General features: G+C 35.1%; 1 protein-coding gene across 3 annotated transcripts; it reads left to right on the top strand.

The window, feature by feature from the left end:
* Positions 1-14,980: 14,980 nt before the first annotated feature.
* On the top strand, positions 14,981-18,738 carry LOC116145005 (short-chain dehydrogenase TIC 32, chloroplastic). 3 transcript variants are annotated; one of them, XM_031430459.1, is made up of 8 exons: positions 14,981-15,150; positions 16,846-17,077; positions 17,163-17,242; positions 17,660-17,813; positions 17,898-17,976; positions 18,058-18,145; positions 18,246-18,292; positions 18,367-18,738. In XM_031430459.1, exons 1-8 carry the CDS (start codon positions 15,021-15,023, stop codon positions 18,535-18,537), a joined length of 981 nt encoding a protein of 326 aa, XP_031286319.1. In that variant the 5' UTR covers positions 14,981-15,020; the 3' UTR covers positions 18,538-18,738. The 3 variants fall into 3 exon arrangements, with proteins under 3 accessions (XP_031286319.1, XP_031286318.1, XP_031286320.1); XM_031430458.1 differs by lacking the exon at positions 14,981-15,150 and adding an exon at positions 15,794-15,963; XM_031430460.1 differs by lacking the exons at positions 14,981-15,150; positions 18,246-18,292 and adding an exon at positions 15,794-15,963.
* Positions 18,739-26,814: the final 8,076 nt, after the last annotated feature.

Genomic DNA, 26,814 nt, shown 5'->3' with positions numbered 1-26,814 from the left:
ACTCTCCAAATTGTTCCTTCTACCTGAGACCATGAATGCTGCTTCCTTGGGTATTTTTTTTTTTTTCCTTCGAATGACCTCGACAGTTTTTCCAACATCAAGTTTGTAATAACTCCATTCTATTCAAATACTCATAAAATATGCACATAAAGAAAACACATGTAAAATAACATAAATAGTTGGGCCCAAATTTTTCTTTCATTAAACATATATATGTACATAAATATTCTTTTCACAAACATTGTAACATGTACAAAACATCAAAAATAAGATGGACAGTGTAGCCATTCCCCACAAACTCAATTGACACTGAATCAATGAACTGTTAAGTAATACAGTAAATCTTAAGTACGTATCTCAAGTGGGGCATTACAAAGTTGTTGTTAACAGTCTACACTTGTCCACTATTGTCGATGTTCGTTCAATCGTCCTCCATCGTCTTCACTTAACGATGGCTTTCTCCCTTGTCCATCGTCTATCACTTTCATTTAGGATTGGGTGTCGTTCACAGCCCTCACTCTACCACTGTCGTTGATTTTTGTTTTACTTGTCGTTGTAAATGGTTTCTCGCGAATTTGCTAAAATTGCATCAAAGACATAGAACGATGTGGCAACATACGAAAATGCATTTGTTTTTTGCCTACCAAAGTTAACTGTAGAGAACACCTAATGTTCTTTAACCCATATTGTTCAAAAATGAAGGTCACATTCTTACTAGTATCTAATAAACATTTGTCCCCCGACCAACAGTAACCTAGCCCCCACCCTAAACTTCTTATAAGGATAAAGTTGAACGACCTCATTCTCCTCTACAACACATTTTTTTCATATCCTTTATCCACACTATGTAGCTAAATTCATCAAGGTCCTTCCACATCTTATAATCAATACCAAAAAACTAAAACTTCAAATTAAAAAGTTGCAGTTTCATCCTGCCACCCAAAAATGTATAAGACAAGTTATTCACACAAGCACTCCCAATAATCAATTCAAACCAAAACAGCCTCACAATTTGGCTGGATTTTTCTATCATTTTATAAACCTTATAAGACCCACTGTATTAGGAACATGTCGGAAACTTCGTCTCCTTAATGTTTAATTTTGTACAGCACAATAAAGCTCTTTCGAATAACCTAAACAAATGTAGTATTGATCAAGTTCCAAACAACATAACAACTAACATGTAGTTCAACAATCTCTGAGAAAAATCAAAGTTAAATTAACAGTATATTTATTTCACTATAGGCATGTCTAAACACTAATGGTATGTAATGACTCTCTTTCTAGCTAGTATACTCATAAAATAATAGTAAAAACTCATTAAATACATATAAGAAAAGTATATAAATGAGTATAAAAGTATGGGCCCATATTTAATTTTCTTTATACACAAAACTTTACATAATACAAATAAGTCTCAAAATATTAGCTTGACAGTTTTGCCCAACCCTTTCTGCTGCATGATGATCCAAATGACCGCATTTCACCTGTTACCTGCAAAAACATTGTAAACAACAGGGTGAGCACTAATTGCTCAATAAGTAAACCCGCTATGTTACACTTCTCTTTCCTTTGCTTAAATTCTGAATTTCTTTCCTTACTTCACATTTCCCCATTCTTCTCTATTCATTCTCTACTCTTACTCTGTTTTTCTCTCTGTTCTTTCTCTATTCTAATTTCTCACTTCTCAGATAATGGGTATGATATTATGCATAAATAAAATGCAAATGCACAATTGTATAAAAGGTGCATTTTCTTTTCTGTTTTTCTTTCTTCTCGGTTCCTATTCTGCTTTTCTTTCTTTCTCTTCTTTTTTTTTCTTTCTCTTCTTTCTTATTCTTTCTCATTCTTTTCTTTTCTTTTCTTTCTTATTCTTTTCTCTTCTTTCTTATTCTTTTCTTATCCTTATTCTTTTTTATTCTTATTCTTTTGCCGATTGGACTCGGTTGAGGCATGGATTTAGAACCTTGGTCGTGTGAGTGTATTCTTCTTTCTTGGGTACAGCCCTCATCCACATACACTCTTATGGACTGTACCAATTCTTAGGTCGCTCACTAAAGGCGGCATGCATGTGGGGAAAATTTTTCTTGTCACTCACGGTTCCCCATCGCAACAACCTTTCCTTCTTTTTATCTTTTTACACTTCTTTAACTAAAATTCAGATTTGGAACTTTTTAACATTCTCATTTCTTTCTATTTAATCTTTGACATTCTTTAGTGTTTTTTCATACTCTTATGAATATGCATGCATGTAGATGGTTTCATGCTTATACTTCTTTCTAAATTCACATGTTTAAATGCACTTATACAATGATGAATGCAAACATGCCATTCTCTACTATCTACAAACCATCTCAATATAATACATAATCATACTCTTAAAACATTCTCTTTGACATTTCATCAAACACTTATGTGCACAAAGTACTCTAATTTAGCTAGATTCTATCTTTTTCTAAGCACCCCCAAATTGGAAAAACCCTCCATATTGAACACCAAATCTTCCCAAAAGAGACACTCCAAAATTTCCACTCCACCTCTTCCAAATTTCATCCAAACATCATCAAACATCAATACACCAACACAAATACTCATGGACAAGTTATAACATTATCAACACCAAATCCATCAACAATTTACATATAAGACATATGTATACATAAAAGAAATTCTCTACACACGTCAAACTAATCATACTTTGGGTGGATTTACTTACCTTATACAAGAGCAATCCAACACTTTAAAAACCTTCTTGGATCAAACTCCCTTCTCTTAAATCCTATGAACATAAATCATCAAAATTCAACACTTAAAAATTAAAACTCACTTTAGGTGCAAGGACTTCTAAAGATGCTAGGATTAAAAATCCACCCAAAAGTACCCAAAATCTATGAATTTTCTTTGAAGAAAAATTGAGAGCTTGAGAGAATATGGAGGTGAAAATGCAGCTGATGGTTGAAGAGTGGCTAGGGTTTCACTCTTCAATTTGATATAACATAAAATGTATATATAGTTTCCCATTTGCTCTTGCACTTTCTTAAATTTTATTTATGTCCCTTAGTTAATTACCATAATGCCCTCATATTATTTACATTCTCCATGAAATTCTATCTCTTTTCACTCCCCCACAATTTCAACTAATTTTTAGTGAAAGACCATTTTACCCTTAATGCAAGTTTAAGACATTTTCTTCACATTTTCTCAAATAACTTTAACAAATCAACTAAGGGTATTAAAAAAAATAAATTAAATTACGTACCTCCATGTGGGTGTTACATGATCCAAAAAACTATGAAGCACTAACAATCCATAATAACATAAAATAATGCAACCAAACCACATATGTCATCTACTCGTACACGCAGAACACTAGTTCTCCTCGGATACAGAGAAGCCAAGAAAATCACCTTACCTTATGTCTTCGCTTCAATGTCCACTTTTGATCTCTATCACTTGCAAATCCTACGAATCAAACACATACCCATTTAGTAGTGCACTAAAATATGAAGAACCAAGAAACACAACAAGTGTTTCTCAGTTACTTTCCCTCTGCAAATACTTATCTAAAAACCATATAGACATACACACAACTACAACAACCAACAAACCATCAAACAACTTTCGATATTTATTCTGTTACAGTGTTTTTCTTCACCAAAAAAAATAAAACTGATGAATATTACCTACTCTGTTATCTCTAGGGTTTTCCTTTTTTGGTCGTTATCGACGATTTATCTATAGTCAACGTACTTGTACAAGAAAAGGACTTCATTACTTTTCTTTTCTAGCAGTGTTAATGACTAGTAGTTTGAAACCTTAAGAAACCATTTGTTTCTCAACACTCAGTTCCTTCTTCTAAAGTCATGTTCTGTTTACTTTTTCAATTTGGAACTCTTACTCGAGCTAATGGTGAGTTTTGTTCAAGCTCAAGAGCAAAGAAAGGAACCACCGCCCAATGGTGCTTTTACGAAAGTACGCTCACCGATGGCTAATACCTGCTCGAAACTATCAAACCTGAAATCCAATCTCAATCGCTCTTTTTACCACTGTAATTGACCTTTTGCCCGACTCTAGCATCTCGTTTTGGACTTAACTATTTGTGTTGAAACTTCTTCTTGAGAGAAAGTCCCATACTTAGGGCTGGTTGGGTGAGGAAGGCTAGTTGGGATGCTTTGACAAAAGTAAATTATCCAATAACAGATTATCAACCAAATGCTTTGCCAATAGATCTTTCTAATGCCTAATGAATTTGATAGGTGGTTGTTACCTAACGACGATAAATCAACTTCCTGTCTTGAAGCATAACACACTCAAGGGCATGAAAGCAACAAACCCAAGCAGGTCTTTTCTTTCACTTTCTTTCACTCAAAGAATCCTCACAAAAAAACTATAGCTTTTGCCATAGTGGAGGATTTCCATGGTGATTATGAAAAGGGCATTTATCACGCTACTTTTTTTATTGACAAAAACCAGGTTCTGAAAGAAAATAATGGGATTCATAAACTTTTTGTTGAAGTTCTTCAAGTTCTTTCGGACTCGTCTGGTAATGAGCTTTTTTAGGTAGACTTGAACCCGGTATCAAATTTATATGATGCTCAGATCTATCTCCTTCACCGTTACTTCATTGTCGTCGTTATCCTAGGTTTATTTTTCTCACTGGTCATCTACTGTTTGTCCAACGTTATTCGTTGTCAATAGCTATTAGAGTATGTGCCCTAGAGCCAATCAATTATTGCAAAATTGACTCTTTGTAATAATGTTCATTGATCAATAAAAGACATTTTACTCTATATCGCGTAAATCATATTGTATGTATTGACATATGTTCTTAGAATGGTATAACCGTGACAAGGTTTCAAATCTTGATGGTGAGAATCCTATGAGCACATATGGTGGTCATTCTAGAAACATTCGTAGCCCCAATATTATTCTGAAGTAAGGACACAGATAATACGATAAGACTATCATAGTGTTGAACGACCCGGTCGAAAGACAGTGACTAATCTCACTTGTCAATGTTGTTTGGTGACAACCTGGTGCAACACATGGGTGCTTGTTATAGGCAAGTTCACTGGACTGACCCTCCAGAGGATTTCATATGGATGGTAACCCCGTGTCTATGGAATAAATCCTCTAACGAATGGTGGTGCATGTGACCCTTAGACTTGAGATCACCAGAGCGTCTTGTGCATCGATTAGTGTAATTTGACACTAGCCTAACGTAGTTCTATTCAGAGTTGTCAATACGGTAGTGATTGGCTGCATCAAGGAGTGTATCAAGACTATGGTAGATCGACAAAGGATTCATCACTCATTAGTACGGGAGAAGTTATCTCATGGTGCAATTCAGTAAATGACAATGACATTAAAAACTGTGGCCATCGTAAGATTGAGTTGTTGCTCAATCCAATTTATTATTCTGGTCATTGGTTCAGTAACTGAATACATACATATCAAGAGTAACTGAGATTGACACTATTGTTGTGCCTCAGTCTCGATGAGATAACAGATGATGAAAGGATTGAATTGCACGATAACCATATCATTGTCAGGTAACTATTTCGCGGAATCTGAATCTATCGAGTGACCATGATGTCTTGCTAGGGGCCAATCTTAGTCTGTGTGTAGTGAGACGATTAATTGGTGTTAATCATGATACTACACACTGCTGATATGATGAGAAGCATACGGGTCACACACATAGAAGATAATTTAAAAATCAGTTTGTGTTTGGACATAAAGGGGCTGTTTGGGTTGATGTCTAAGCTTATTCCTAAATGGAATAAGAGTTTTACATGCACTATATAAGTGCATGTGTTTTATGAATTAAATGAGTGAATTCATTTTATATTATTCATTAAAAACGCTCCAGCCCCATCTTACTATTCACACCACTTTACTTTTGTTGAATCAAATTTTATTGAATTCTTGTTCTTGGTTCTTGAGGCAAAAGAGGATCTAGCAAATCCCTCTTTAGCTATTCGAGTTACCTTCATGTGGACAACCACTAGTTCAATTATGTTTTGAATCGATAGCAAACCCAGTCAGAGACAAGTTTGAAGGAGCCTCCAAACATGCGTATGAACTCTAATCTTTACTCTGGTCATTCATATTACTGCAGAATATTTGATTTGACATATCATATGTAATATATCTATCCTGATCTTGGCTTAAAATGGAATCGATTGCTATTTTATTTTTGTTTTTCTGCTGCCAGGGGTTAGATCATTTCCTAACAATAGCCTTCTCTCCTCACTCTTTGAAGTGTTCCTTCTGGCTTAGACCACGAACACTGCTTCCTCAGGTTTTTTTTTCTTCGCACGTCCTCAACAGTTTTTCCAGCGTCAAGTTGTTGTTAACAGTCTACACTCGTCTACTGTCATCAACATTCATTCAGTCATCCACCATTATCTTTGCTTCCTAATGGTTTTCTCCCTTGCTCGTCGTCTATCATTTCCATTTAGGGTTGGTTGTCATTCATAGCTTTCGCTCTACCACTATCATCGGTTTTCATTTTACTTGTCATCGTAAATGGCTTCCCACATATTTGTTCAAATTGCTTTGGAGACATAGAACAAAGAGGCAACATACAAAAAGTCAATTCTTTTTTCTACCAAAGTCAACTGTAGTTGACACCTAATGTTTTTCAACCCATATTGCTTGAAAATAAAGGCCACATCCTTATCAGTATCTAATAAACCTTTCTCCCCCAACCAACGATAACCTAGCCTTCACCCTAAACTTCCTATAAGGATAAAGCTAAACGACCTCATTCTCCCCTACAACACATTTTTTCATATCTTTTATCAACACTATGTAGCTAAATTCATCGGGTCCATATTCCGCATCTTACAATAAATACCAAAAAACTGAAACTTCAAATTAAACAGTTGCGGGTTCATCCTACCATCCAAAAATGTATAAGAAAAGTTATTCACACAAGCACTCCCAATAATCAATTCAACCAAACCAGCCCCACGGTTTGGTTGGATTTTTCTATCATTTTACAAACCTTATAAGGTCCACTGTATTAGGAACACGTCAGAAACTTCATCTCCTTAACGTTTAATATTATACAGCACAATGAAGCTCTTTCAAACAACCTAAATAAATGTAGTATTGATAAAGTTCCAAACAACATAACAACTAACATGTAGTTCAACAATCTCTGAGAAAAATTAAAGTTAATTAACAGTATATTTATTTCACTATAGGCATGTCTAAACACTAACAATCCAAAAGACTATGAAGCACTAACAATCCATAATAACATACAATAATGCAACCAAACCACATATGTTCATCTACTCGTACACGTAGAACACCATTTCTCCTCGGATACAAAGAAGCCAAGAAAATCACCTCACCTTACGTCTTCGCTTCAATGTCCACTTTTGATCTCCACCACTTGCAAATCCTACGAACCAAACACATACCCATTTAGTAGTGCACTGAAATATGAAAAACCAAGAAACACAATAGTTACCTTCCCTCTGCAAATACTTATCTCAAAACCGTACAAACATACACACAACTATGACAACCAACGAACACCATCAAACAACTTTCGATATTTATTCTACTATAGTGTTTTTCTTCACAAAAAAATAAAGTTGTTGAATATTACCTACTCCACTATCTCTAGGGTTTTCGTTGTTTGGTCATCATCAATGATTTATCTACTATCAAAGTACCCATAAACAACCTTATGTTGTCGATTGTCATTGTTGTTCCTTCACCCCTACTCCATTGTCATCGCTATCCAAGGTTAATTTTTCTCACTCATCGTCTATAGTTTGTTCAACGTTATTTGCTGTCAGTAGCCTCCCTCCTCCCCTCTCCGAAGTGTTCCTTCTACCCTAGACCACAAACGCTGCTTCCTTAGGTTGTTTTTCCTTCACTCATCCTTGACAATTTTTCCAGCATCAAGTTGCTATTAACAGTCTACACTCATTCACTATCACTGACGTTCGTTCAGTCATCCTCCACCATCTTCGCTTCCCAATTGTTTTCTCCTCACTAGTAGTCAATTGTTTCCATTTAGGGTTGATTGCTGTGAAAGATGGAATGCATGGAGAATGATGCATGTGATACTATAACATGTATATTCATGTTTTGCAAAAAAAAATCAATCAAATTGAAAACAAGTAAGGTATAACTTGTTACCTTAAGTCCTTAGCAATCTTGAAGACTTTTAATTTCAAGAGAAATTAAACAAAAGAGTATCCACACTAAGGTAAAAGAAGAATTAGGCCAAGAGAGACATTTAGGGTTCTTAGAAATTTTTTATCTCTATCTCAAAATTGATATATCATTTTCTTTATATATGTAGCCCTGTAAACAATTCAATAATTGTTAATTGTAAATAATTTCATAATTATTATGAAGTTGTTAAACTTCTTTAAATAATAACGTTGGATTAACATTTAATCACAATTAACAATTTAACTCTTAAATTGTTTACATAACAATTTGACCTTTAAATTGTTCATATGTTTACAATTACAACTCATTGTTAGATTCAATTTAATATAAAGAAAATGATTAATTATGAATTGGATATCCATTTAATTCCAATTAGCAATTTAACTCTTAAATTATTCATAATATCTAATATAAACCTCCATTGAATCTAATTCAATGATAATAATATAAATAATTTTATTACCTTTGGTAGGTGCTAGCCAACCTTGGATAATCAACTCTCTTTAACTATTTCTCCATTCTCCTTAGTTTTTATATGTAACCTCTTAAGTTCACTGTGGCCTAGCCGTGGGCCCAATATCATAGTCTATTCTGATATATTTTGTCATAACTCTTTATGAACAAAACTCCACCGATTATAGTAGGCATCTAGCAATGCTCCATAACCCCTAAGTCACAATGAAGATATACTCTAACGAACTCTATTATAATCATACACGTTGTATAATCAAATCCTTCCGTTATCTAATCCCAATTAAGAATGGATTCATAGTATGTCAAAATCCTTATCTTAAAATTATATCAAATTGACAATCAATACATATGGAATGTGTCACCATGAAACAACATTTCAGATAACATTTTATATACCCTGACCGAAGATTTCCCTTTTCCAATGTATCTTGACATTTGTCTAGGAACTTGATATCAATCTATACCAGGTCAACGGATCTCATCTTGACTATCACTTGTCCTCACACATAAACAACACGTGGCCAAATCGGCTTATTAACACATGACATGATTCCCTCATGTTTATATACCATATGAACCATATGCATTTATGCAAAATCCAACCGTGATATCTCAAGTCTAAGGATATATAATACACTAGTACAATCTTATGATGAATCATTGACTACATTTTAAATGTCCATGTGATTCATCATAAATGGTCATATTCAATAAACAGTTCACTAACCGTTTATCTATGCTAATGCCCTAGTGATATAACTTTTATAATCACTCACACTAATACCATCACATGATATTCTACGGAGCCATTCAGCATGCCTACTATGTAATATTATTGCCCAATTAATATTACTTATGTAGGGAATACTTTGATGATTTTGATCTTCTAAAGATCTGTATCATCCGAATATTTCACATGTAATACATATATATAAATGAAGCAATAAACCACATGTGAAATAAAAACATTATCTTCTGTTGATAAGATAAAAATATATATACAAAACATAATGTCTTGAACCGACGACACGATTGGTTCCTAGGACATATACTAACATGCTATTCATAGCATTCACTCTACCACTATTGCCGATTTTGTTTTACTTGTCGTTGTTAATGGTTTCCCGCGGATTTGTTCAAACTATTTCAGAGACATAGAACAAAGAGGCAACGTACGAAAAAGTTATTCTAATTTTTTTTCTGCCAAAGTCAACTGTAGCGAACACGTGTTGAGTTGCTAAGTGAATCTTCCGAGAGAAGTTTCGCTTCATTAACCAAGAAAGATATTTAAAATTTGAAGATTTTGTAGTTGAAGATGAAATCACTACATTGCCCTTTAGCAACTGGAAATCCCTAACAGAACCCGACGAAATGTAATTGTTTGTCCTTTCCAAACTATTGGGATACCAAATTGTCTTTACGGCAAACTATAGGTGTGTCATGTCGTTCGACCTTAAGTAAACAAATAAAAGGAATTAGACACAAGAAACACAATTTCATATGTTCATTTATCCGCTTAATATAAAAATTTCCAATTAACCGAAAAGATTACGTAAAATGGATCATAAAATAAAATATGACCTACTTCGCGTAATCGACTATGAAAAGTAGATTTTTACCACATATGTTGTGGCTATACTTTATAAAACATATTAGTTATGAGTAATACTGCACATAAATCATTTTCATGCAACATGTCTCATACAACATTATGTGACAAGATATGATTGGCTAATTTAAAGTTAAAATTAAACTTTCACCTAACTATATTTTACCATATAATGTTGTATGAGAAATATTGTATGAAAATGATATATGTGTAGTATTATTCATTAGTTATGTCGTCATTTCCCTTTGTTGCTGTGGTACTTTCAGCCACAATCCAACCCTCCTGCAGTGTCGGCTCAAAGTAATTTGGAGCTTGAAGCGAAAATTTCAAAATACGTTATTTCATATATAATACAGAACAAAATTATTTAAAATATTTTAGTTTAATTTCATTATACAATATATGCTCTTAATCCAAGGAAATGATTTATTAATAATTTTGGTCCGGAAGACCCATACAGAGTAAAGCAAACCCAGTATTATGTAAAGTTAAGCCCATATAAAAATAAATTAAAAAAAAAAAAAAGCCTTACGGTGCAAAGATATTCAGGCCCAAATCAATAATATCAATTTACAAGGTTAGCATACCTTAATTAACTAACAAATAATTCCATTACGAGCAGTGAAAATTGGGTGCATTTGTTTAGTTATTTTGAGTAGTATTTTAGAAAGATTATTGTAAACTTGGTTGGGTTATTATTTGGATAATAGGATTTAAAAAAAAAAATGTGTTTAGTATAGTATTTAGTTGGATTATTATTACGAGAATATGATTTGATGTTTATTAAAATATTTAGGATAGTATATTAGAGTTGAATAAATTGTAAAAAAAGTATTTGGTATATTTTTTTATAAAGGATTTATTGATAGAATTCTTTGTGAGGGGAGAGGGGGTGATCGTGGTCGTACCTGTTGGCCTTGGTTTGTTGGAGGAAACCGAAAGATGGTGGTGTTTCTTGAGTCTTAAGCGGCGAAAGAAGGTGTTTTTGGGTGGTGTTTTTTAATACAAGGGAAAAGAGGGTGTTATGGTGGTTGTAACGTGGAAGAGGGTGGCGGTTTCTGTTGTAATTTTTGAAGAAGAAATGTGGAAAAGGGTGGCGGTCGCTGGTTCGGATCTTTGAAGAAGAAGTATATGAAGGTGGAAGCCGTATATAAACTGAAGAAGAATGAGAGAAAGAAGGAAAAAAAAAAAAAGTAAACTGCAACGTCGCCTAAATCAGATTAGTCAAGAATCAAATTTTCAAAATTTGATTCCTTGAATAATGTGTCAAACGCATATTTTAAAAATCTGACTAAAAAAATTAATAGAATACTGAATCAAACACGCCTATTTTTACTCACATATTTAATTTTTAAATTTGCACTTATTAAATTTCAAAAATCATTTTTAATTACACTTACATGATCTCAATCCCAATTTGAAACAATTTTAACACTAGAATAAAATACCTTATGATTTTTTTTTTTATAATTTATGTGAGCTTATATCTTGGGTTTAATATAATTAATCGATTTTATTTAGTGCTGGTAATGGTAATTTTAATTCCTTTTAGCAAAGTAGCTTCTCTTATTTCACACTCTCTATCATATTTTTCTACATAAACCTGTTACTTTTTCTTTTGTAAATAAACTCACTCAAAAGTTTCTAACAAACATTTAATAAGTTTAATGTTTTTCATTTAAGGCTAAATTTATCATTTTATTTTGATTTCCAACGCAATATTATTGGAGTACAAAGACAATTACTGGTAAAATATATATTTATCATTAGGTGGCTCAACAGTCAACAAAGACAATTGGATGTATTAAGGTTTTAAGTTCAATTTACCTGATTGCTAATAGGGGTGGTCACTAAAGGGATTTACCCTGCTGTCAACTTCAGAGTCCTGAGGGATTAATTGAGGTGCGCAAGCTAGCCCGAATACTCTTGGTCACCAAAAAAAAAAGGCATAAAAATTTGATTTAAAGCATAAGGAAAATTATAAAAATCTAAAAAACTTATGTATTGGAATACAGATATGAAGCAACCAAAATGCATAATCATATTACATTTGAAAATAGAATTAAAACCTTAAGCCGCGTATATGAGTAAATGAAATTGCAATGTAGTAATGTGTCCCCACTTAACTCACCCAGAAACCAAAAAAGAATGGCAAACACATTATACTGTCTTTGAATTATACTGCTCGACCTGAATTGCCTCTCTCTTAAACCATCATACTTTTTTTCTGATAAATAATTCAACCAATCTCAACATACAGAGGTCTATCTCTTTTCCCATTTGAAACTATATAATAAACATAAATATAAATATAAATCTAGATAAATATAATTTCGTGTCTTGTTGGTAATGATGAAGTATGATCACCATGTTGTTGATCAAGCTTCCTGTTACATGAACATGATTCAACAGTGAAAATGCTTTTACAGCTTGGAGATTAATGATTTTCTTTTGTTGAAATAAGATAAGGACAAACAACCTTTTAACTAAATCTTACTATATAAGACTCCTAACAAGAAAACAAGATAATCAACTATAATTTAATTAACACACATATAATCAATCATGCTAATTATTTGGAGCTAATTAATTTACCATGTTCTAGTACAATAATGAAATCACAACAACACTAGGACTGGTTGTGTCCCAATTCTATTCCGTGATTGGCTTGATGGGAATGACCCCTCCACCTGATGGGGCCATTTGTCATCCTATGATTGGTGTATGGCACGTGGGACTAGCACTCATTAGAATGTTATATATATTTATCTGTATTATTAAAGTATTCTTAATGTTGATGGATGACAAAAGGTAGATGATATTGAGGAAATATTAGGGTTTGTCGGCACTGTTGTTGCTAGCTTTGTTGAAAGTATGAATTCAGGGTAGGAAAATATTGTGATTGGAGGGGACATCAATAGTAATTCATGGGCCCTAGAGTCTTCTTCTATAACATGATATAAATTTATGTATTTTTTTTACTTGTGTTTGTGTTTATATGTATACAAATGTCAATTTAGTGTTTGATATATGCAATGGGTAGTTGAGCTATTAGGTAGATAAATAATGGTTTTCATTTCACAGTTAATTTGGTGGAGTTGTTGGTGATTTGATAAGATAATTAGGATTAATTATTCCTTAATTCAAATGATGAAGTCAGAAGACAATAACAATTTGATGTGAATGTTTAATTTTCTACCATCTTCTTCATTAGTCATGACTACTATTGGTCATCTCCTTTCCCCAACCCTCAACAAGATCGATCAAGACAATAACGCAATGAATAAAATAAATAAAACCAACACAAGAAACAAAATACCAAAGTTGAAATTCATAAACCCTTTTTCTTTAGCTTCAGAGTAATGGAATTGATATTATTGGTTTTGGGTTGAAAGAAGCATGGATGTATGGGGATATAGGTGAGAAATGGAGACTGTTTTCTGTTGCAGCATCAATTTTAATTTAACTTTTACACTTTATGTGAACATATGCAATGAGTGAAAGACTATAGGCAGAGTGAGAGGGAAGAAGATCACATGTGAAAGTAGAAGAGAATTGCTTCACTAACTGATGGCAAATTAATGATAGATGTTTGCAAGTTGGGAAACAAAAGGGTCCCTTGTGCACAACTCCATTGTTGAAGAGTCAACCTCATTGCTCTCTTTTAGTCCATCAAATCCCCAACACCGACCATCATTTTTTCCATAGTGAAACCAAAAGAAAAAGAAGACGTGAGTGACAGGGTCACACACTCACACGCACTACCCAAAACCCACTTTAAATTTGTCTGCAATTTTCTTTCTTTTTTATTTTCCCAGAACTTTGAATTCTCATAGATTGCATGTAATTATACTGGTTATTCTAGATGTGCACGTGTGAAAGAGAGTTTCATGATCAAGTTTCAACACAGACATATATGTCTTAATTCTCAAGGAAAGTGATGTTGTTTTCAGTTTTCTTACAGAGTAAAAAAGCTCCTTCAAGTTTTAATTATATCATTTGTTGAATACTTTTTTTTTTTTTTACCTCATAAGTCAACTTTACTTAACCCTTTTCTCATGTTTCTTCTTGTTTTAGAGTTAACACATCATCATCAATCCACTGTTAATTCTCGTAGTCCAACCTTGAACATCACCCCAGTTTCTATGATATCACTGTCTCCTATCGATGAAGTCATTTATAATGAGAAAAATATTATGTCCATGTCATGTCCAACCAATTAATTACCATTCATATTCAAACCATGAAGAGATTAAAGAGAAAGCAACAGTTCCAACAATTTTATTAATTTCTATATAAATAATTTCTAATAATTCTGTCAAAATTGTCTGTTTTTCACGTCATAATTCTTGTATATTTTGTATATCAAGCTCCAGTTTAAGTAGGAAAATGTCCAGAAGAAAAAAAAAAAAAAAACAAAAAAGGGCAGACAGTTATTATGAGAAATATAAAAAGACCCCTTAAATAACGGCACCATTTTACAATTACACAACCTACCGGTATACTTAAAGATCAGCTGTATTGCAAGTCTCAACAAGTTTTGATTTCATTGGATGACTTTTGATCAACATTTCCAAAACAGTTTTGATTGGTTGAGATCACCAAAGTAGGATGGTCCATAAACTAGCAGAAAATTCCAAGTTTTTTTATATGGTAAATTTGTGTACTATATATCAATGGCTTCTACTTCTAGCTATCTTGGTCTTTGAGAATCTAAAGCTGCTACGCCCTCATGAAGGAAACACTCAGATACTTAGCAGGCATTGCCGGGCCAAGTGGTTATGGCTCAAGATCAACTGCTGAACAAGTTACCGAAGATTGTTCTTCCTTGTTTTCATCTCCTCTCACTGCTATAATCACTGGTTAGTATATATATAATTATATATATGTATATAAGAAATCTCTAAGTAAAGAAGATTTTCTTATATGGTGACGAAACTGTCACCTTTTTACTCCTCACTGCTGCATGAAAGGGCAAAGAAATCAAAAAGAACTTTATATATCTAAAGCGAAGTTTATGCAAGTTATCTTTCACAATTTTCTGTTTCTTTTCTTCCANAAGAGATTAAAGAGAAAGCAACAGTTCCAACCATTTTATTAATTTCTATATAAATAATTTCTAATAATTCTGTCAAAATTGTCTGTTTTTCACGTCATAATTCTTGTATATTTTGTATATCAAGCTCCAGTTTAAGTAGGAAAATGTCCAGAAGAAAAAAAAAAAAAAAACAAAAAAGGGCAGACAGTTATTATGAGAAATATAAAAAGACCCCTTAAATAACGGCACCATTTTACAATTACACAACCTACCGGTATACTTAAAGATCAGCTGTATTGCAAGTCTCAACAAGTTTTGATTTCATTGGATGACTATTGATCAACATTTCCAAAACAGTTTTGATTGGTTGAGACCACCAAAGTAGGATGGTCCATAAACTAGCAGAAAATTCCAAGTTTTTTTATATGGTAAATTTGTGTACTATATATCAATGGCTTCTACTTCTAGCTATCTTGGTCTTTGAGAATCTAAAGCTGCTACGCCCTCATGAAGGAAACACTCAGATACTTAGCAGGCATTGCCGGGCCAAGTGGTTATGGCTCAAGATCAACTGCTGAACAAGTTACCGAAGATTGTTCTTCCTTGTTTTCATCTCCTCTCACTGCTATAATCACTGGTTAGTATATATATAATTATATATATGTATATAAGAAATCTCTAAGTAAAGAAGATTTTCTTATATGGTGATGAAATTGTCACCTTTTTACTCCTCACTGCTGCATGAAAGGGCAAAGAAATCAAAAAGAACTTTATATATCTAAAGCGAAGTTTATGCAAGTTATCTTTCACAATTTTCTGTTTCTTTTCTTCCATCTGATGATGAGTTGCTGGCTAGCTTCATGTAAATCTTCTCCACTTACATATTTTTGAAAGTAAAGTATGATACTGATATTGATACATATTAAAAAGTTCTCAGTGCCTTCTATCTCATGGAAAACAGTTCTTAATTACTTTTATATGTGATGAAAAATATTTAATTCCCACACCTTTCTACCATTTCATTTTTGTTTTCTTCAGACTTCACATTATGGCAGATGATCTTGAAGGATCTGCCTTTAACTTCCTCGGCATATTTTATTCAAAATCAAGAGGACACATGTAAAACATTTAGGATTTAGCATTATTTTTTTCTTCCTTTTTGTATAAAAAAATGTTTTCAAGATAATCTGCAAGGCACAGAGAAAATCTGTATCATCCTTTCCCTACAACAGGTATTTGGGTGGGTATGCTGACTGCTAAGCATGGATATTTTATTAGTGGCTCTTTTTGGTTGTAGGAGGATACGGTTTTTGTCTTCTTTATTAGTCTTGTCTCTCATTGGTTCTGACTAGATCTCTGCTGGCTTTCTGCAGAAACTGAGAATACTAATTCTGCAATTTATTTAATAATATACTTCATAAATTTGTCAACTGGGTATTAATTTTTTTTTTTCTTATACTTACATTATCTTGTCATGAAAGAAATTCTTATGCATTATCAAACCTTTACCATCTTGCAGGGGCAACTTCTGGTATTGGAGCTGAAACGGCAAGAGTATTAGCTAAGAGAGGAGTGAGAGTTGTGATTCCGGCGAGGGACCTGAAAAAGGCAGTTGAAGTGAAGGAGGGGATTCAAAAAGAAAGTCCAGAGGCAGAGATTATATTGTTTGAGATTGATCTAAGTTCCTTAGCTTCTGTTCAGAGATTTTGTCATGAGTTTCTAGCTCTAGGACTTCCCCTTAACATCCTTATGTGAGTATTTATTTATTAGGTTTAATTCTTCTGCTACTTGGAATTGGAGAGAGAAATATTTATTTATATGTAAATTGTTTTTCAGAAACAACGCAGGGGTTTATTCAAAGAATTTGGAGTTCTCGGAGGACAAAATTGAAATGACATTTGCTACAAATTACTTGGGTAATCTCTAATTTCTTTATCCTCAAAACTTTATAAGAGTTCCTTGTTTCCATTAATTAAGTAATCTGAAAACGTTTATTCCTGCAGTTTAAATTAGGGATTCAACAGATAAAATCTTATATGATTTTGAAGACAAAATGATACGGTAATCATCGTAGAAGAGATTAGAAAATGGGTATTTTTAAAATTATAAAGCCTAATTTTGTATTAGGGCTTAGAAAGAGATTTGGTGGCACTTTTTATTATTATTTGAAGAATATGAGCATTTTACAGGCCTGCCGTTTGGCCCAGTCTTTACAAAAGAATCTTAAGATAAACTTGGTCCAGGTTGCACAGACGTGGAGCCCGTCTAGTCTTTTTTGGGCACAAACTGACATGAACATGTTTGTTTTTGTTTATGTTTGATTGATTTGGCAGGGCATTACTTGTTGACAGAATTGCTGATAGAGAAAATGATAGAAACAGCTGACAAAACAGGTGTCCAGGGAAGAATTATTAATCTCTCTTCAGTAATTCATAGTTGGGTGAAGAGAGATGATTTTTGCTTCGCTCGAATGCTCAATCCGAAGAAGTAAATTTACCCTTTCTTTCCCCATTTAATTTTTCAGCATATGGTATGTTCAGATTGGCTAACAAAGAGCATAATTGTTTACAGTTATAATGGCACACGCGCATATGCACAGTCCAAATTGGCTAATATATTGCATGTCAAGGAATTAAGCAGGCAGCTCCAGGTAAAAAAGGCTACCTTTAAACCAAAAAAGGTTTTCACTAATGTTGGTTAAAATTATAGACAATGATTTGGCTGTCTGCAGTCGAGGAACGCAAGAGTGTCCATCAATGCAGTACATCCAGGCATTGTAAAGACTGGAATAATTAGAGCTCATAAGGGCTTCATTACAGGCAAGAATTAGCTTACAATCCAGTCCCATTCACATTTAAATTGGTGTACTGTTTTCGTTTTGTACAAATCTAAAAGCATGCAAACAAACTGTCTGTGCAGATTCTCTGTTTTTCATTGCTTCCAAGTTACTAAAATCTACAAGTCAGGTAGGGTTTGTCAAGACATGAGTGTCTTGCCCAAAAGATTCATTTGATAGAGTTGATGTAATATTTTTGTGCAGGGTGCTTCAACCACATGCTATGTCGCTTTGAGCCCACAAACAGAAGGTGTCAGTGGGAAATACTTTGCAGACTGTAATGAAACCAACACCTCACCCTTGGCAAATGATGAATCTGAGGGGCAAAGGCTGTGGAAGCAGACCCGTGCGCTCATCCAAAGACGATTGCGTTAATTACCACCAGGGACCACGGTGTCTCACTCTCATCTCATAATGTAAAACCTTTAAAATTAGGAGACGTGACGTGCTGTACATATGGTCATAAAGCATTATGTATATGAAGTAAAAAAGTTAAAGTCTATCAAAGGTAATATGTCAATAAAGGATCATTTTTAAGTTTTAACCTAGACTGTATCTGTATGGTGTTATACGACTTAAACACTAGTATTATAAAATACTTCTTTTATTTTACATTATTTTCTTGTATCACTTCTCACTCATGCATCCTCTACTAACGTGAAGCAAGATTAGTAAAGAATACTGGTAATAAAGAGCAAGAGTGAATGAAAGGGAATTAAAACTTATGTATTATTCTCTTTCAACAATGGGATTAAATAGTTACAAGATACGACTTGTCCTAAAGTTGGAACTGAATGACTAATTAAGGAAGGAATATAGGATCCAATTTATCATGTACAACTAAGAAATATACAAAAGAGGAAATAAAATATACAAGGAGAAAAACTAGGAGACTGATAGCAATGATTTCTAACACTCCCCTCAAGTTGGTGCATAGAGTCGCACATGCCCAACTTGGCGAGACAACGACTAAAGCTGACTGGTATGCCTAGTTACGCCACAATGCCAAGTTGATCTTCAGACCGAACATGAGGCACCTCAATGATTTTTGCTTCTAGTTTTTCCTTGATGAAATGTCTATCAACTTCAACGTGCTTAGTTAGATCATGTTGAACTGGATTATGAGCAATATCGCACGCTGCCTTATTATCACAATATAATCTCATAGGACTGACTTGCCGAATATGTAAATCTTGGATTAAATTCCTGATCCATAATAATTTACATATTCCTTTAGCCATCCCTCTGTATTCAGCCTCAGCATTGGATCTAGCTACAACCTCTTGCTTCTTACTCCGCCAAGTAACAAGATTTCCACCCATAAATGTGAAATAACCGGATGTAAAACGTCTATCATCAACTGATCCAGCCCAATCAGCATCGGTATACCCTTTAATATCAAAACTATGACTTTAAGTATAGCAAAATGCGAATAACAGCATTCATATGGTCTTCCTTTGGGGAATGCATGAATTGACTGACAACACTTAATGCATAAGCCAAATCTGGTCGAGTATGTCCAAGATACACTAGTCTGCCTACTAATCTCTGATAACGTTCTTTGTTAGCAGGGATTTGATTCGAATCCATACTTAGTTTCAAATTTTCCTCCATGGGAGTACTAACTGGACTGCAAGCAGACATTCCTGTTTCATCTAATAAATCTAAGACATTTTCCGCTGAGACAAGAAAATGCCTTTCTTTGACCTTCACACCTCAATTCCTAGGAAGTACTTCAATGGACCTAGATCTTTCATTTCAAATTCTTGAGCAAGATGACTTTGTAATGCAACTTTCTCTTCTGGATCATTTCCTGTCACTATCATGTCACCAACATACACAATAAGAGCAGTGATTTTCTCTTTATTATGTTTCAAGAAGAGAGTATGATCCAAGTTACTTTGTTGATATCCAAAAACCTTCATAGAGCTAGTAAATCTTCCAAACTAGGCTCTAGGAGATTGCTTTAAACCATACAAAGACTTTCTCAATTTGCAAACCTACTGACTTCCTTTAATCTGCATTTTACATCGGGAGGCAATTCCATATATAATTCTTCTTGAAGGTCTCCATGCAAAAAGGCATTCTTTACATCAAATTGGTGTAATGGCCAGTCAAGATTTACCGCCAGAGGTAACAGGACATGAACAATATTGATTTTGCCAACGGGTGCAAACGTTTCCATATAATCAACTCCATAAGTTTGGGTATACCCTTTAGCAACAAGAATGGCTTTGAATTGTTCGATAGTTCCATCAACTTTGTATTTAATAGTGAAGACTCATCTACACCCTACTGGTGTCTTCCCTTCGGGTAAATCAACAACTTCCCATGTTGAATTCTTTTGGAGAGATTTCATTTCTTCATTCATCGCTTCTTTCCACCTAGGATCTTTCAAGGCTTCCTGCACACTATTAGGAATAGATACTACATATAATTGATTCACAAAAGATTCACATTCCTTTGACAACCTATGGTAGGACACAACATTACTCATGGAATATTTAGGTTTGGAGGTAAGAGTAGGTTCATAATTTATTTTAGGTATACCTCTTGTGACTCAATTTGGTAACACTTTTATATGGGTTTCAGAGTTTACCTGAGGTTCGTAGATGGACTCAGCTTGGGGAGACAATTGATTAAATGGTACAGATTGAGGAGAGGAAGTTGTTACTTCTGGTGATGAAGAGACTGGCGGTACTACTTCCATTTCATTCTCATTGTCTACAATATGACCTGCCTCATCATTTAAAGTATGACCAACCGCCTCATTTTGACTTTCCCAGTTGCCATTACTTGTAAAATCCTCCAAGTCGTCTAGAGTCTGCAGTTCATCTCTACTCTCCCCCTGAAATGGAGACTCAGGGACAAAATAATACATTTCATTTTCATGAAAGGTAACATCAAGTGTAACATACATCTTGCGAGAAGGAGGGTGATAACACCGATAGCCTTTCTGATACAAGCCATAGCCTACAAATACACATCAAATAGCTCGAGGTTCCAATTTATTTCTCAAAGATTTGTGAAGATGTACAAAGGCTACACATCCGAATACTCTAGGTGGCAGATTTGGCACGACAAGAGCACTTATAGTCTCATGAAGCACATGGAGAGGAGTCTTAAATTGTAATGAACTTGACGGTACATGGTTAATGAGCTAGGCTGCAACTGTGACAGCTTCACCCCAGTAACTGGTAGGCATGTGGGCCCCAAATAAAGATGCACGTACGACTTCAAGAAGATGGCGATTCTTGCGCTCTGCAACCTCATTTTGTTGGGGGGAGTAGGGGCAAGTCGTTTGATGAGCAATACCATGTAAATTCAGATATTGTTTTAAGTCTTGATTAACAAACTCTCTACCGTTATCAATGCGAAGAACCTGTTTATGAGATTGATATTGAGTTGCTATCATCTTGTGAAATTTCTGAAACAAAGAACTAACTTCATTTTTTGATTTCATCAAACAAACCCAAGTCATACGTGTGTGATAATCAATAAATGAAACAAACCAGCATGCACCCTTTAGAGAAGAAATCTTTGTAGGACCCCATACATCCGAATGAACAACCATAAAAGGTACTGGACTTTTATTCATACTAATTGGAAAAGTAACACGATGACTTTAGCCAATTCACAAATATCACACTTAAAACTAGAATCAGTCAACTGAGAAAACATCTTTGGAAATAATTTTTTTAAATATCCAAAAGAAGCATGGCCTAACCGCTTATGCCATAACCAAATTTCAGAGTTTTGAACATTGCCAAATCTTTCAAATGAGAATGCTTGGGATAATTGATTCAAACTTGCCAGAGTTAACTCAAGATAATAGAGCTTTTCTTTTCTAGTACCATAACCAATTGTCCTCTGAGTCTGGATGTCCTTAAAAACACAAAAATTAGGCCAAAATATCATAATACAATGCAAAGTACATGTTATTTGAGCAACAAACAATAAGTTATAGTTAAGAGAGGGAACAACCAAAACTAAATCCAAGTTTAAATTTTCGGTAAGGGTAATTGAGCCTTCTCCAATCACATGAGAAGGAGTACCATTGGTTGTGGACATTTTAGATTGTTTGGATGATTTTATAGACTGAACATGATTAGTGTCAAAAGTTATGTGATCCGTAGCTCCAGAATCAATTATCCAAGTACTATTACTATTAAGTGTGGAGACATTAAGAGCCTTACCAATATTACCTGAAATAGCGATTAATGATGAAGATTCTTCAAGGTTGCTAGAAGGTTCGGCCACAACAGCAGAAGCATGAGGCTTTGCTTTTGAATTCCGTTTGGGTGCTTTAGTAGGATCCCACCAATCTGGATACCCAATCAATTCATAGCACATTGACTTGGTATGTCCAGTTCCACCACAATGAGTACACATGCGTTCTGATTTTGAAGTCCCTATTACATAGTTGCGATTTTGCGATTCAGATGATTGGTTTTGATCAATAATCTCTTTTGAAGGTCCAGAGTTTTGTTGATTTGTACGCCCTTGTTGAGGTTTGTTCCGACGAGCTATCATAGCAGATGATTCGTGATGATCAATTTCTCCATTTAATGTCATTTTGTGGATAGCATCATGACCTACATACGCATATGTTTCTTCAAAATCCAGTGCTGGATCCTTTCTGAGAATCTCTCCTCTGAGTTGTTCAAATTCTGCATCGAGTCCATTAAGAAAGACGTGCACTCTCCTGCGTTTAACTAATTTTTTATATGCAATAACTGTTAGTAAATGGTCCCATACACGCAGCGGAAACAAAAAAAATAATTCAGAGATCGTTTACATGAGCCAAGATCAAGGGTATAATTTTACAATTCATATTAAATAAAATCTATAGGAAAAATAAATCTGAGTTTAAAATTAAACAAAGGCTACGACCTCAGCAAATTTAATTGTATTGTGAAATTACCAAAATACCCTTTCGCCTTAAAAGATGAAAACGCCCTTCTTTCTTCTTGGATCTTAAATTGTCTTCTATGTGTGTGAACCATAGGCTCCTCATCATATCGGCAGTGTATAGTGTCGCGATTAACACCAATTAATCGTCTCATTAATACACAAGCCAAGATTGGCCCCTAGCAAGGCATCATGGCCACCCGATAGATTCAGATTCAGCAAAGTAGCTACCTGTCAACGATATGGTTACCGTGCAATTCAATCCTTTCATCATACGTTATCTCTACGAGACAAAGGCATATAAATAGTGTCAACCTTTGGTTACTCTTGATATTATGTATTCAGTTTCTGGACCAATGACTCATATTATAAATTGGATAGAGCAATAACTCAATCCCACTGTGGCCACAGTTTTAGTGTCATTGCCATATACTGAATTGCGCCGTGAGATAACTTCTCCTGTACCGAGAGTGAGATCCTCTGTCAATCCACCATAGTCTTGATACACTCTTTGATATAGCCAATCGCCACCTATTGCAAACTCTGAAAGAACTGCGTTAGGCTAGTGTCAAACTGCACCAATCGGTGCACAAAGTGCTTCGGTGATCTCAAGTCTAAGGATCACATACACCACCATTCGTTAGAGGATTTATTCCATAGACACTGGGTTACCTGCATATGGAATCCTCTGGTGGGTCAGTCCAGTGAACTTGCTGTGGTGTAATCACCTACAGCAAACACCTATGTGTTGCACCAGGTTATCACCACAAACCTTGACAGGTGAGATTAGTCACTGCCTTTCGACTGGGTCGTTCAACACTACGATAGCCTTATCGTATTATTTGTGCCCTTACTTCAGAATAATACTGGGGCTATAGACGTTTCTAGAATGGCCACCATATGTGCTCATAGGGTTCTCAATATCAAGATTTGAAACACTTGATACCCTCGTCACGGTTCTACTATTCTAAGGACATATATCAATACATATTGCAATAATAATGATTTACGCGATATAAAATAAAATGTCTTTTATTGATTAATGAACATTATTACAAAGAGTCAATTCTACAATAATTGATTGGCTCTAGGGCATCTACTCTAACAATCTCCCACTTGACTTAGCCAATCATTCATGTATTTAATACCAAATGATCTCAAGTGCCTTTCATGCTTCTACTGCGATAGAGGCTTTGTCAGTGGATCTGCGAGATTGTCGTCAGTATGCACTTTACTGATCTGCACGTCTTTCCTCTCAACTATCTCTCTGATGAGATGGAATTGTCTGAGTATGTGTCTAGATTTCTGATGAGACCGTGGTTCCCTAGCTTGAGCAATTGCTCTATTATTGTCACAATAGACGTCTATAGGATCAACAATCGTAGGAACCACACCAAGTTCAGTAATGAACTCTTAATCCAGACTGCCTCCTTGGCCGTATCCGACAATGCAATATACCAGCCTCCATTGTAGAATCCGTTACAGTGCTTTGCTTGGAGTTTTTCCAACTCACTGCACCCCCATTGAGACAAAATACAAACCCTGATTGCGATCGATAATCATCTCTATCTGTTGGAAACTAGCATCACTGTATCCTTTTACAGTGAGCTCATCTTCCCCTCCATAAACCAAAACATATCTATCATCCTCTTCAGGTACTTTAGAATGTCTTGACAGCCATCCAGTGACGCTCACCTAGATCTGATTGATATCTACTACAAGTGCTCAAAGCACATGAGACATCAATCTGAGTACATAACATGGCATACATAATGGATCCAATTGCTGACGCATATGGGATCTCTCTTCATCCTATCTCTCTCATCTTGTGTTTTAGGACACAATTCCTTAGAGAGATAACACCATGTGACATCGGAAGAATCCCTTCTTGGATTCTTCCATATGAATCTCTTCAGTACTTTGTCAATATATGCACTCTGACTTAGGCCAAGCAATCTACGCGATCTATCACGATAGATCTTTATACGAAGGATGTAGGCTGCTTCCCCTAAGTCCTTCATGGAGAGCACTTGGTAACCAAGTCTTTACCGACTGCAAGTTCGGTATATCATCCCGATCAAAAGTATGTCATCGACATACAACACTAGGAATGATACTGCGCTCCCACTCACTTTCTTGTAAACACAGGGCTCATCTTCATTCTTGATAAAACCGAATTCTTTTACGGCTTCATCAAAGTGAATGTTCCAGCTCCTTGAAGCTTGCTTGAGTCCATAAATGGATCTCTGCAACTTGCATACCTTATTGGCTTGACTATCAAAACGAAACCATCAGGTTGTGTCATGTACATATCCTCCTCAAGGTTTCCGTTCAGGAAAGCAGTTTTGACATCCATTTGTCAAATCTCATAGTCATGATATGCAGCAATTGCAAGCATCATCCGGATGGATTTATCATGGCAACGGCAAAATGTTTCTTCATAGTCAATGCCATGAATTTGTTTGAAACCTTTGGCAACAGTCGTGCTTATAAGTATGCACGTTGCCATCCACGTAGTCTTCTTCTTGAAGACCCATTTATACCCTATGGGTTTTACCCCTTCAGATGGTTCCACCAGAGACCACACTTGGTTCTAGTACATGGAGTCCATCTCAGATTTCATGGCTTCAAGCCATTTAACTGAATCTGGATTAATATAGCGTCTTCGTAGGTTCTGGGTTTATCGTCTTGGTAGACTAGTACATCACCATGTTGAGTCACGAGATACACCGTATCTCTCCGGCTCACGATGTACTCTCTCAGGGAGTTTCTTTCCGGAATTGGCTTTTCAACTTCATTGTTAGTCGAGCTATGTAGCTCCTGTGCTACTGAGGTGGTTCACTTTGATGCACAAGTTTTGGAGTAACCTCCTCATGATGCTCAACCAATTCCTGTGGCACATCATCCTGTCCTTCGTTTAGTATATCTTATGGTTCTAGACTTCATCAAGTTCTATTTTCTCCCACTAGTACTTCTTAGAAAATATTCTTTTCTAGGAAGACACCAATTCGAGAACAAAAATTTTACGCTCTTGGGTGGTAGAAATAGTATCCTTCGGTCTCCTTTGGATACCCACAAATATACATTATAGGATTTTAGGCCCAGCTGGTTCGAAGTCAATTTCTTAACATAAGCTTCGCAATCCCAAATCCTTAGATAAGACAGTTGGGCTTTCGCCCACTCCATAGCTCATATGGGTCTTATCTATAGACTTTGATGGCACACGGTTCAAAACGTGAGTCGCAGTCTCTAGGGCATAACCCCAGAATGATGCAGGTGAATCACTAAAACCATGATGGACCTAACCATGTCAAGTAAGGTCCTATTCCTCCTTTCTAACACTCCATTATGTGGGGTGTAAAGGAGGGGTGAGTTGTGATACTATCTCACATTCCTTCAGGTACTCTGAAAACCCTGAGCTTAAGTATTCACCTCCTCGATCCGACCGAAGAGCTTTAATACTTTTGCCGAACATATTCTGTACTTCATTTTTGAATTCCTTGAGTTTATAAAGGCTTCAAATTTATGTCTCATAAGGTAGACATAACCATATCTACTGAATCATCAGTAAATGTGATGAGTATGAATATCCACCTCTGACTTCAACTATTAGTGGACCACATACATCGTTATTGTAACACCCCACTTGAGGTACGTAGTTGTTGTTTCTTTTTTCGCTCTTATTTGAGTTGGTTTTTGGTATTATTGTTTGATTGAGTGTTGTGTTGAATGCTTGCCCTG

This window comes from Pistacia vera, unplaced genomic scaffold (genome assembly GCF_008641045.1).
Source record: "Pistacia vera cultivar Batoury unplaced genomic scaffold, PisVer_v2 Contig46, whole genome shotgun sequence".
Lineage (NCBI taxonomy): Eukaryota > Viridiplantae > Streptophyta > Magnoliopsida > Sapindales > Anacardiaceae > Pistacia > Pistacia vera.
This window is presented reverse-complemented; position numbering and strand designations above follow the sequence as displayed.

Coding starts and splice junctions, on each gene's coding strand:
- LOC116145005 (XM_031430459.1), top strand. CDS start 15,021: ATGAAGGAAACACTCAGATACTTAGCAGGCATTGCCGGGCCAAGTGGT. Junction 17,977..18,057: donor AATTAAGCAGGCAGCTCCAG/GTAAAAAAGGCT, acceptor GGCTGTCTGCAG/TCGAGGAACGCAAGAGTGTC. Junction 18,293..18,366: donor TACTAAAATCTACAAGTCAG/GTAGGGTTTGTC, acceptor ATTTTTGTGCAG/GGTGCTTCAACCACATGCTA.